This window comes from Aedes aegypti, chromosome 3 (genome assembly GCF_002204515.2).
Source record: "Aedes aegypti strain LVP_AGWG chromosome 3, AaegL5.0 Primary Assembly, whole genome shotgun sequence".
Lineage (NCBI taxonomy): Eukaryota > Metazoa > Arthropoda > Insecta > Diptera > Culicidae > Aedes > Aedes aegypti.
The window spans coordinates 120,990,933-121,004,678 of NC_035109.1; the positions used below are offsets into that span (position 1 = coordinate 120,990,933).

Below are 13,746 nucleotides of genomic sequence, written 5' to 3' on the forward strand. Positions count from 1 at the left end.
GAAGTGATACATACGTATTTTAAACCATTAAAGGTTTTATCAAATCAAGTGTTTCGAAGAAAAGAATCTGCTTAGAAATGGAGTCTTCACAAAATTCTTCACAGGGATCTCCAAAGTAACCTTCGAAAAGGTCTCCATAGAGACAGAGGATTCAGCAGAGGTTTCCAAAGAACACCTCACAAGGTTTTCCACGACGTTTGCAACAGGAACAGAGGTTTGATATTGGAGCTCAATAGAGGTCTTTAAATGGGTCTCCACAAGAACACAGGCGAATCTGCACAGAAATATCCACAAAAGTTTTAACAGGATTCTTTCCATAAAACGATAAAAGTTATATCCTATATTATTGTTTCGCAGAAATTGTTACTGAACTTTCCACTTAAGTCTTTGCATAAGGCTCAAAAAAGTTCCTACAAGAGTTTCATCGTGTTTTCCAGAACATGAGACATAAGACTCAATACGTGCAAAAAAATATTTAATAAATGCGGTCTACCTTTGTGGAGATTTCAGCGGATAGCTTTTAGGTTATGCCTGATAAGAAAAGGCCATTCGATATCATACAGAGGCAACGATGGTATACTATTTTGAACCTCATCACTGCAAGTCGTTTGCAGAAAAATCCCAGCTCTGTGAGTAAATTTTCAGGATTCGTCCATTTTTATGGATGTTTCAGATCTTCCGGAGGACCAAGAAATGGCCATTTAAGATCATAAAAAAAATCTTAGCTCTCTAGCTCATTTTTCAAGAAACGTGACCTAGACCGCAATCGATTGCCCTACGATATCACAATACTAGCCGAGGGTACGAAATTTCCGTTAAATAAGAGCAGTTTAAACACCATTTATTATGGTTAATCTATTCATAAAAGGAAGTTGATCGATTTTTTACCCAACCAAAGGGACACTGGAATAACTCTGACCATAGGAAATAAGTTGGTCCACTTGTGCCAGCATATGAAACTACAAACCTTTGGATTGCATTTAGTGGAAACCGTATCTAAATCAGTTAAATTGAACGTTCACAATAAAAAATTGAAAAAAAAAATCGTATCCCGGTCGAATACGGTTTAACGGCCTTCACACAAGACTCAATATGAAATAAAAGTATTCTAATATAAGGTGTCGTCTATGTTTGTGTAGATTTCAGAAGATACCCATGTAATAACCTTTTTGTTAAGCTTGATGAGATATTTGGGGAAATATTTTTGGATATCTTTGTGAAGACATGAATCTGAGTATTGTGGAAATCTTCATGTGTGATAATCTTTATGCGATTTTTGTAGCGATTATGGATTATGGAGACTCTGTTCTTATGGAAGCATCCATGTAAATCTCTGTGAAGTGGTTGTGTTGTCAATGTGGAGACTTTTACCGACATTCCTGTGCAGAGCTCTGTGGAAACATCTGATTACATCAGATCATTGTTTTGTGTCCTTTCTGTGAAGAAAACTCTATATAGCCTCCATCATTGAGCAGAAGCTCTATGGAACCCTTGATTTGAAAAAATCTTCTTGTATTGTTTGAAAAAGGGTAATTTTATTTTACGCTGGAAATATCAACTCACGCTAACTTCTTCAATGCACCATTTTATCTTACGATTGCATGTCACACGCAAAATTGACATGAATGCTCCTTTGTAAAGGCTCTGCGTTTAAGGCATCGTTTTTACCGCCTTCTGAAAACTTTTTGGGAGATTACTGTGAAAACTTTTGTGACTCCTATGAATATCCCTGTGGAGACTTCTGTGGAGACCTCAACGGACATTTCAAATTAGGTTTCTGTTAAGGTTTCCATAAATACCCCTTTTAACATCTCTATACAATCCTTTGTAAACTTCTTAAGAAGAAACTTTTAAGGATTTTTGTAAACTACATATGCAGACCCCATTTTTGTGGAGACTTTCATGTAAATCGATGTGAAGACCCTCGTGGAGTTTTCTGTGGTAAACCACTTTTAGCAACTTTATGGAGACCTTTGTGGGCTCCTCTGTGTAGATCTCTGTAGAGATTTTTGTGGAGAAACCAGTAGAAATTATTTAAGAGACCTCTATGAAAACTTCCTTTGGGTTCCATAAGGAAAAACTTTCAAGGACCCTTGCTTAGCTACTTATAGAGACCCCATTATTGTGGAGGCCATAGAGTTCCCTGTGGAAAACCACTCTTAACAGCTCTATGGAATCCTTTGTGGGCTCCTCTGTGTAGACCTTAATGAAGACCTCTGTAGAAATTTTGGTGGAGAAACCAGAAGAGATGCCTCTGGAGACCTCTATGAAAACCTCTTTTGAATTTCATATAGAGAGACTTGTAAGGACCCTTGCTGAGCTACATATAGAAACCCCATTATTGTGGAGGCTGCTATGTGAATCCCTGTGGAGACCCCATAGGTTTTCCTTTGGAAAACCACTTTTAACAGCTCTATGGAATCCTCTGTGTATACCTTAATGGTGACCTCTGTAGAGATTTTTGTGGTGAAACTAGTAGAAATTACTGTAGGAACCTCTATGAAAACCCCTTTCGAGTTTCATATGGAGAAACTTGTAAGGATTCTGAGGATGCTGAGCTACAAATGGAAACCCCATTATTGTGAAGGTCTTTTTGTAAAACCCTGTGGAGAACTCCATAGGGAAATCACTTTTAACAGCTCTATGGAACCCTTTGTGGGCTCCTCTGTGTAGACCTGAATGGCAATTTTTTTGAAGACACCAGTAAAGATTGCTATAGAGACCGCTATGTAAACCTCTCTTGGGTTTCATATGAAGAAGCTTGTAGGCACACTTGCTGAGCTACATATGGAGACCCCATTATTGTGTAGGCTTTTATGTAAATCCCTGTGGAGACCTCCATAGAGATTTGTGTGGAAAACCACTATTAACAACTCTATGGAATCCTTTGTGGACTCCTCTGTGTAGATCTTAATGGTGACCTCTGTAGAGATTTTTGTGGAAACACCAGTAAAGATTACTATGGAGCCCTCTATGATAACCTATTTTGGTTTTCATATGGAGAAATTTGTAAGAACCTTTGTTGAGCTACACATGGAAGCCCCATTATTGTGGTGGCCTTTATGTAAATCCCTGTGGAGACTTCAACAGAGTTTCCTGTGGGAAATCACTTTTAACAGCTCTATGGAATCCTTTGTGGACTCTTCTATGTAGTCCCTAATGGTGACCTCTGTACAGATTTTTGTAGATAAACCAGTAAAGAATACTATGGAGACCTCTATGAAAACCACTTTTTGTTTTCATATGGAGGAACTTGTTAGCATTCTTGCTGAGCTGCACATAGAGACCCCATTATTGTGGAGGCCTTTATGTATCTGGAGACCTCCATAGAGTTTCCTGTGGGAAACCACTTTTAACAGATCTATGGATTCCTTTGTGGTCTCCTCTATGCTGAACTTAATGGTGGCCTCTGTAGAGATTTTTGTGGAGACACCAGTAAAGATTACCCCATTATTGTGGTGGTCTTTATGTAAATCCCTATTAAGATCCCCATAGAGTTTCCTGTGGGATCGTCTTGGAAAATTTCTATTTTTTTGTGATTTCTGTGAAAATTCACCCAACTTATAGATTGTCTGAACTATTTTTTAGCTTTGAATTAGCGTTGGGCAAATATGTCTATAACAATTACTGAATTGATTCATATTTGAACTGCAGAATCGATTCATCGATTTAATCGAATCCTTTGAATCGATGTTTTTGAATCGATTCGAATCAAATTTTAATTACATTTTATTTAGTTTGATATTAAACCAAAGAATTTCAACATTTTAAAATTAAATCATTTTTGAAATATTCTAGAACAGAGCCTTCACTTCAACGTCAGTTCAATGTTCGGTTTCTTCTTCATCAGCTTTTTAGCAAATATTCATCAATTCCAACAAAATGAATCGAATCAGAAAATCGATTTAAGGAAATCGATTCACCAAATTTCAGATGCCCTTAACATCGATTCAAAAAATCGATTAATCGGAATGAAAACATTGATTTTCGGAACATCGATTCAAAATCGCCCAACGCTACGTTGTATTCAAAACAGCCCTTTAAATTTACGTTCAAAATTTATACTTATGCTCCCTATTTTTACGCTTCAAATATGAACTTGGGCTCTCTTCTTAAGGCGCTCTCTTTCCATACATTCTTCACAGAGGATTCCGAAGAAGTCTTTGCAAAGGTCTTCTTAAATGTCTCCACGAAAATCTTTACAGAAGTTTCAATTAAAGTCCAGACAGTGCACAATGGTCCGAATCGAAATTTTAGTAGGAAAAAAGTGTTTTCTCTGTCGATTTTAAACGTTCGATGTCTTCAGAGAAGTTATTCGTAAGCGAGTTTTGCATCTTCTAAGAACAATGTTGAATAGGGTGGCTCTTATTTAAGTTTAAATTTTGATTCAATCTTTTTTGTTTGGTGAAATTTGTGGCTGTGCTCTTCTGCAAACTTTTAGAAAATGGTTTTTTGAACAACTTTGTCGAAGACACTTTTGATCTAACTCTTTATTTGAGCTGAGTAAATTGATTTTGAAAGATTTAACCTAGGGTGGACCCGAAACATCAGTTGTTTTGATCTTACTTTTTATTTTCAGTTTACGTGAATGTGGTCTTCAGAAGAGTTGCAGAGGACGTAATGATTCACATTTTTGCTGACCTTCGCAAATTTGTAATTATTGTAATTTTGAAGTAATAGGCAAATTTAAGTAATAAACTATGACATTTTAAGATGTAACTCATGGTGTTGGTTTGATTTTTTTTCTTTTAGCGGCATTTGAAAGGCCATACAATAGGCAACTGCAAAATCTGTGTTTTCGTAGTTGTTTTTGTAAATTGAGAAAATTCACTTAAAAAATAAACCAAAATAATAGATTTGTCGGGTCCACCCCAAATTAAAACTTTCAAAATCAATTTACTACGCTCAAATGAAGAGTTAAATCAAAAGTGTCTTCGACAAAGTTGTTCAAATTAACATTTTCTTAAAGTTTGCAGAAGAGCGCAGCCACAAAATTCATCTAACAAAAAAAAATGAGTCGAAAATTAAACTTAAATAAAAGCCACCCTATTCAACTTTTTTCTCAGAAGATGTAAAACACAATTACGAATAACTTCTCTGAAGACATCGAACGTCTAAAATCGACGAGAGCAGAGAAAACACATTTTTCCTGCTAAATTTTTGATTTGGACCATTGTGTAGTGGTATCTACAAAAGTTTTCACAAAAACTGTCAGAAAAGTGTCCCAGAGACCCCCACAGAAGTTTTCGAATATTTATCTACAAAACTCTCTACAGAGTCTCAACATGGGTAATCATATAGCTCTGCTTATAAAAAGGGAGTGTGAATCTAAACTCAGAGTGTTGATTTTGAGAGTTAAACAAAAAGATCTGTTAATAGACGGAAGTTCTCAACAGACATATTCAAAAGGATCTCCAAAGTAATCTTCATAGTGATATATGTTTCTGCAAATGACTCTACAGAACTTTCCATAGGATTGTTCACAAAATTAACCACACGGGTCTCAACAAGCTACACGGCGCACAAAATTGCAACTGTGGCAATGGTGTTCTTCATTAATAACTCTGAAACTGCTTTTAGAACACCTAGTCGCATAGCTGCCTTCACAAGGGACGTAACAACTGTTACATTCTTGCTACGCTGTACGAAGTTTTGAGCCATTTTCATTCTAACTCCATAAAACTTGCTCCAACCTTGTACAAACTCACACTTTCACTACGCCCTCAAGATCATTTCCAGTATACAACTTCCACAACCTTCAAAACCAAGGAAGAACAGCGCTTCAAGACAGTGAAAGAATCCAATTAGAACGCTAAACATGAGGTACACCTTTAGGAGACCGCGCCTCCATATTGGCGAGTAAATCTCGACCGCTGCGCCGCCAAACGGTCTTCCAGTTCCAGCGTGGCTCATTGTCACGCAAACGGCACAAACCGGAACTTTTTGCTTATACTGGCATCACCGGCCAGTCCCACGCCAATGCCATTGCCGGAAACTCCAAGCGCGCTCGCCAGCAGTTGATGCTGGGAATGTTGCTGCTGTTGCTGTTGTTGTTGGTGATGGTGATGGGAGGAATTGCCATTGAGATGATCATTCAGAGAACTGCTGCTCTGGTTCTGGTTGTTGTTGTTCTGGGCGCAGTAAGCGGCAGACGACCGTTTCCGGCCCGGACCGGATCCGGAGCCGGAGGAGGTCGTCGAAACCACCACTGCTGCTAATGGTCAATCCCTCCCGATCCGTTTGTGTATCTGCTGGTGCTTGATCAGGTGGGCCTTCTGCCGGAAGGCTTTGGCGCACACTTCGCAACGGAACGGCTTCTCGCCGGTGTGCGTCCGCAGGTGCACCTTGATGTTGCTCTTGTTCAGGAACCCCCGGTTGCAGATGTTACACCGGTGGACGGGTTTGTCCTTACCGAGTAGCAGGTCGCTAGCTCCGGGGAAGTTCATGGATTGGGATTGGGCGGCTGCTGCCGCTGCTGCTGCAGCTGCTACCGCGGACAGTTGCTGCTGGTGTAAGGAAGACTGCTGTTGAGCTTGCTGGGATTGTGCCTGGTGCACTTGGTGACCGTGGCCATTGGTTTTGCCCTGTTTGTGAGGTCTTCGTTTGTTTTTTGGTGTCGTTGGGGTCGTGGTAGTGGTATGTGGGAAGTTGCCTATGAGCTCCGGACTACACAGGCCATCCGATTTGAGGCCCATGTTGAGAGCAAAATGAGCATTCTGATGATTTTGCAGGTACCTTCCGTTGAGAATCAGGTTCTCGGTTGTGGAGACTACCGAGCCTGGAGGACTAGTTGAAGTCGATATCAGCTCGCCGCAGTAGGACGTCGAGGTGGGCGTTTCTATTTTGATCGGTGGCCCATTCTGTAATCGGTTCTGCAGCAGGGGCATGTAGGTGTGCGTCAGCAAGCTTTGTAGCGTTGACCCGGACGTGTGTCCCGGGGAGTGAGGTAGGATCAGTTCACTGAGGGAATCCTGCTGGGAAACGATCAGTTTGCTATCGGGAGTTGTGCACGTTCCTTCGATCCATGCATCCAGATCCATCCACGAATCCCTCGTGTCGTTTCCGTCTTCTTTTTCGATTTTGTTCGGTACTGTCGTGTCCGCAATGGCCGACCCTATAATCGCTGCTATGTCCTCGATCGAGCTCATGTCGTACTCGGACAATTCTTTGGAATCGACAAATATTTTCGCCGCGGAAACCGAATCCGCCCCACTTATCACGCACCCATCCGCAGTGGCCGAGTATATTTTACCGTCGATCGAACTGTCCGAAAACAACTTCACATCCTGCAGACAACTGTCCGCTCCGTTTCCGTCCGGGTTCAACACGGAGTCCGGTAGACAGGTGGATGACGACACGATGTTGTTGTCTCCGTTGTTCCCACTGTTCCCCCCATTCGTGAACGAATTCTGCGGGTAGTTGTTGTTCTCCTCGGGCATCCGCTGCGCAATTGCCGTATACGAATACCCCGAGATGCCGTTGATCGACAAATGTCCTGTGTTGAACGAGGTAAACGACGGTAGCGGCTTGACGTCCCCATCGTTGCTGGAGCTGTTGCTGTTGATGGAGGTCGAGTTCAGCAGCAGGTTTTCCAGCACATCCATCGAGTTCTTCTGCGTTTCGGAATCACTCGGTAGCGATTCGAGGTCCGTGTCCAGGAGCAGCTTCTCTCCGTCCAGCAGATACTGGTCCTGAACACTGGTCGATTGGTTCCAGCACGGGCTCATCAGCAGGCTCTCGACCTCGGATTCGTTCTGTGCACTCATCATGTGGTTGACCATTTGTCGTTTGGTCAATGGCCAGTTTTTTTGGGTGAGTGTGCTTGTTATATTTCCTATTCTTCTTTGTAGTTCACGTTATTTCTCCTATCGTCAAGAGCAATGACAATTTCACTAAAGATTTGATGAGCAGCTCTCAGGGGGTCCTAAAGAAAGTGACCGACGTCAGGAGCGGTATCCGGTAATACATGGCCAGACCTGGAAGACAAGAGGGAAAAGAGATACAAACTCATTAGCATGGTCGTATTCAGCTATTCATGGAAGAACTTAATTAGGTTAGATATTTGCACAGCGCCGCGGATCTGGCTACAAGCGATACGCATCGGCGACCAACTGGTTTAGGTTTACGAGCATGAGCATGTGCGAGAGGGGGAATCGGTGTAGGAATTGGCATTCGCTCGTGCTCCAGATGCCTATCGTAAACTAACCGTCAAATTTGAATCCCATGCTGCCGAGGCTTTTAATATGCTAATTTCGAATGAATGGTTAATTATTCTGAGAGCGGCATGCGGATGATCCGGTGTGGTCAAGTTTTTATGGCGGGGAGTTACCTGAAATGCACCCATCTCAAGCAGGTTGACCTAATTTTGGCCGTGGTGTTTTATTTCGATTGTCATTCTGATTAGGAGCTCTATAGTTTTGGCGGAAACTGAAGTGGGATGTTACTGAATAAATTATTGTATCCCAGAATTGAGGTCTCGCTGTTCCGTTTTGATTATTTTCGTTGCGAGACATTGTGCAGGAAATGATTGAATTGAGGATTTTTCATAAAACATGTCAATTTCGACCTGTCAATATATGTGGGGAAGGAGTCTTATAGAATTCACTGTGATTTTGCCAGCTCAATTCTTTTGTAGAATAGTTTTTTTTCTTTAATCTTTATTAGTTTCCTCTTTGCAAACCCTATTACAGGTAAAATGTTATAAGGAAAATAAATATCTATGGTAGCTAAAAAATATGTTGATACACGTGTTTCAAAAAATTGGAGGAGTAACAAATCTTCTTGCATGCTCTCTTGAATCATATTAGCATTCACAATTCAATAAAATAACGCCGTACGATCAACAGAAAACTAAGAAATCCAGATAGGTTCAGTTTGTAATTATATTTAAATCAGATAAAGATAATAAATCTTCGAGCTGTTTAGTGGAATACCTATAAATAAACGAAAAACCGATTTTAGTACTATATCATTTAGTTCCGCTAGAGTTTGTATCCTTTGACATATAAGCGTATTTTGAACTCAACTGTACGGCCGTCTTCAGTGTCGTGCACAAGACTCGTCTTCATTTTTGTGAATTTGTGCATGTTACAGTTTGAAAACAATATCAATCAATATTTATCTGAGCAACCGACAGCAGTGCTGTTAAGATACTGGAAGCGAAATTCCTCAAATAAAGTCTCTTAAAAACATCTCGGACTATTCAACCCATTCAGCTAACGGTTCATCGGAGCACCACACGTGTTAGCCATTTATTTTAAACGCTCATAGTCAAACTGCTAAAAATACGAAATGCTAATCCGCGAAAGGCCATTTACAAAACAAACAAAATGTGTCATCGATCGCAGCGCAAAAGCTCCTCCAAGCAGCTGACCGACCGATCGCACCACGCCGCCGCGCCGACCGGTTACTGAACCTAGCGAGCACACGCAGCTTCAGGTCGCACCGATCCATATCAGTATTCATATTTATTCATATTTTTTCCGCATTAATTCTGGTGGCTTTGCGTGGTTTGGGTTCGCATTCATTCCATTCGCAGTGGATCGGAGTCACTGACCAAGAGTGACACACACAGTACCAGCACCACCACACAGTGGTCCAGATTTGAAAATCCATTGCTAAAATTCACATGTCTAATATTTTAATATGTTTTATGCCTTTTGAAGCTCTCAAATTTTTCTAAAACTTGGTATATTTAGGAAAGATAATTCTTCTCTTATCGATTCCTTAATTAAGTCCAAGAGAATTTGAGAATAAAATCTCCGCATGGCATAACGTTAGGTAACATTTGACAGTATGACTGTATCGAAACTCTAGGGAATTAGTTAGTTTTGTCTGGTTAAACATTCATATTATACTTTTTTATTCATGAAGCATGTATTCAAGAACATTTGAGCATTTGTTAAACATTTTTGCATACTTATATTTTTTGTTACCAAAAAAAGGTTCAAGAAACCTCAAATTTGGTGGTCATCATAAAGCTAGCGGCAGTGGGGCAAAGTGAACATCTCTTCTGGGCAGAATGAACACCTTAAAGTTTGAAGGAAGTATTTAGGAAATTTGTGACACGATCATTCACAGAACTTCAGAAAAAAGAGTCACTCAGACAACGGTAGTGATAAACAGACATGACAGAAACTTCTCTGCAATGCAAAAATAAGGCGATTTTGAATTTTTTAAGGAGAAAAAATGGAACTCACAACAAATTCACAACTCGAATCTTCTAATGATTCGAGTGCAAGTGCATACAAATGCGAGGATATTTTCTGACACTCTTTATCTCTCGCTTCTATGCTCACCTTTACTCATACTTCAAAAGAACACTTGAGTGACCTATCCGAACAGCACAGGCCTCGCGGAGTTGTGATGGATCTCGTTTTTGATAGAATTTTCCTCCGTTGTGTTTTGTGTCACGTCTTCCTCGCTCATTTTTGTTGCTTAGTATTTGTTTGACTCCCTCACGATGAGGCAATGACAGCATGCTACTCTAGAGCGAGCCACTGAACTCTTGTGATGTCGAAGAGTATAATCAAACTTGGTGATAGGTCACTATGCCACTAGAACACCTTTTAAGCCAATTGACGCCATTTTCGTTGTGATGCGTTCAATGCACTCTCGAGCAGCAACAGAATTTCACTAGACAAAACTTATAGCGCTTTGAAGTGTATTTTTTCTGGATGATATCTTCAGAGACTTAAATTGAATTTATTTGTACTTCAATGGGATGATAAATTTTAATAGGAAATTACGCCGCATAGACGATCCTGCGAAGCAAACTTTGTTTTATTTCTACGTCTACAGCAAAGATATAAAACGTTAAGCAATACGATAGGTTGTCGAAGACACTTAAGTTCTTCGACTTCAAATTATAATTTTATTGTAAAAAACTAGCAAAAGTGACTTAAATTCAGTTTTATGAAACTTTCCACGTCAGATTCATAAAAGGCTTCATTTTAAGTTACAAGCAGCACTTAAGTTTGATAATTTGCATGTACTATATAAAACATTCTTATTGTTGATTGCAAAATCCAATATTAGTACAAATTTTTATTGATAGTTTACTCTACAAATTGCTAGTTTTTACAAAAACTTATCAATGTTCTGAAGTATGATATATTTCATCCACTAAATTTCAAACTTCGCCGGATACATATTTTGACTTATTGGATACATCTGCATTCAAAATACATAACTTTTAGTCCGATACAAATATGACTTTAACTTTTTGTCTCTCCCCTTCAGTGCTGTAAACATTCGACACTTTATGCGACGTTCGCTTCGTTGCCATGATCAGCAGTTGGTGTATTTTTCTGCATTCATCCGCTACCGTCATCTCTCACACGCAGCACGAGCGGTAGAATGAACATCGAAAACACAAAAAAAACTGTCAATTGAATGTCGTATGACACGATGACATTTGAATAAATCATAAGTTTTGCATAGAATTCTGACATGTTAGATCATAAACAACAAGAATAGATTGATCTTGCTTGGAAAGTAGCCCCTATCACTAAAAATGACAGAAACAAACAAAACCGTAACGTTCCCCAGCAAAGCTATCATGGTCAGAGACATTCAATTGACATTTTTCTCTCCCGACATTCATTCGATCGCTCGTGTTGTGAAAGTTTACGGGAAGCGCATCGGAACATCAGCGAAAACGTGTCGACTACCGTGATTGCTTACAACACTTCACCCCTTCATAATTTTTGGGTTTTAGTTTGCATTTTGGAAGGCAGTCCGAAAAATATTTATCAAAATATTAAGGTTTCCTGAAAAAATATTAACAAATCATATGAAAATTAATTAACTCATTACGCGTGGTAAAGATGGACAAATTATGGGTGAAATTATGAAAAAAAATCCACGTGCTCGGCTGGGATTTGAACCCAGGACTCTTGTATGCTAGGCGAGCGCTTTACCAACTAAGCTACCGAGCCACTTGGTGACCCAATAACTGAGTTGGTTACAAGTTTAGAATTCAAATCCCTACAGACCATGCGGACCCCTTTCATAACCCATATCCATCCATCTCATGTTAAATACACACGCGAGAAGATCAAGTGCGATTTATTTAGTGTTGAAACTGTTTGCCTATCGAGATTATCGAGCACTATTTTATTTTATTTCGGCTCATTCTTGATGCAATTCTTGTACTATTTTTGTCGGTAATTAATAAACCAACACAACTATTTTTGTCATATTCAAGAATATATGTAGTTGTTTTTTTTTTCTACCACTTTGGAACATTAGAAAAAATATTATATGAAAATGTTATCTGTTTTGGGGCAAAACCAGAGTAAATCGAATACTTAAAAAACATAACTTCAAATATAAAACTAGTAATATAATAAATTCAGTGATATATAAAATTATACTAATACAGAAACACAAATTGGTTGAATATTGTCAACTGTGGATTAAAACTCACCTGGGGGCAGCAATGCACACTGCATCAGGAACAGGATTGAGCCAGATAAATCCTCTAGCGCTTTAGGAGTGCAATTTCCGGGTTGGTGTCTTCAGAGACTTATCATGAATTTATTTGCTCTCCAATTTGATGATTAAAAATGGTTGAAAATTTTGCACATAGGTGGCGCTGCGAGGCATTCTTTGGTAAAGAACGCTGAGATATATGACAAGTTATCGAAGTCATCATAGCCTGACTTCAATCAACATTGTTATGGTAAAAAAATGAAAAAAAAAAAAAATGCAAAAATGTTATGTTTTTATTTTAAATATTACTATTTTAATTATACCATATTATATTACTCAAAATGTTGCAATTTTCATAAAAAAAAATTTTGTTTTGATACATGCTAAATTTTGTCTGACAAATGTCAATGATTGCCGAATACATATTTTAATATACGGACTGTACCAAACTGCATTTGAAAAATTCAAAGTTTTGCATTTTTTCCAATAGCTTTATTTATATATTTATTTATTTTTTTGAATTATTCTACCACAAGTGAAGGTTTTTTGCTCTTTTAACTGAATATCGTTCAAACCCCAGCCACGAGGTTCGCAACATCGTATTTTTTTAAATATTATTTGAAGTTGTGTTTTTTAAGTATTCGCTTTACTCTGGTTTTGCCCCAACAAGATAATATTTTCATACAATATTTTTTTAATGTTCCAAAGTGGTAGAAAAAAAAAACAACTATATTCTTTAATATATTTATGACAAAAATAGTTGTTGTTGGTTTATTTATTACCGACAAAAATAGTAGAAGAATTGCATCAAGAATGAGCCGAAAAAAAAATAAAATAGTGCTCCATAATCTTCGATTTTGATTAAAACTTGTACATTCGGTATGAAAGAATAAGTGTTTTCCATAGAAAAATCGATCATTGTGAATCAAGAATAACTTTTGAACATGAGCCATACGTTTTTGCATGCCTTTTTTTTTATTCCAACTCCAAAACAGTTGGTTTTAAGGAAAATGCTCTATGAAGAAGTTGTAGCGAACCATTTGGACTACAAAAAAATAAACTCTGAAAAATATTTATTGATATTTCATGAAAAATTCAAAAGTAATTCTTAAATTTTAAAATACACAAAAACTCCCTTTTTGGTTTTCACCATTGAATATTGATAGGAAACAAATGTTTGGGACAAAGTTTCATAATGCCGAATCTATTAATATACAGTTTTTCTAAGATCAACTTTAAGTCGATTATTAAAATTTTGATTTTTTTTTTTGTCAAAATAAATATGTTCTGTTGATATGAAATCTCTCGAAA

At 38.4% G+C, this 13,746-nt stretch overlaps 1 protein-coding gene across 1 annotated transcript in view; it reads right to left on the bottom strand.

Annotated features, from left to right (window-relative positions):
• Window positions 1–5,133: 5,133 nt before the first annotated feature.
• Window positions 5,134–13,746, bottom strand: part of LOC5566842 (zinc finger protein with KRAB and SCAN domains 3) — an 83,817-nt gene continuing 75,204 nt past the window's right edge. The window contains exon 2 of the mRNA XM_001651202.2: window positions 5,134–7,976. Within this exon, the coding sequence (XP_001651252.1) occupies window positions 6,222–7,781 (1,560 nt within the window). The 5' untranslated portion in view covers window positions 7,782–7,976 and the 3' untranslated portion in view covers window positions 5,134–6,221. The remainder of the gene's footprint in view (window positions 7,977–13,746) is intronic.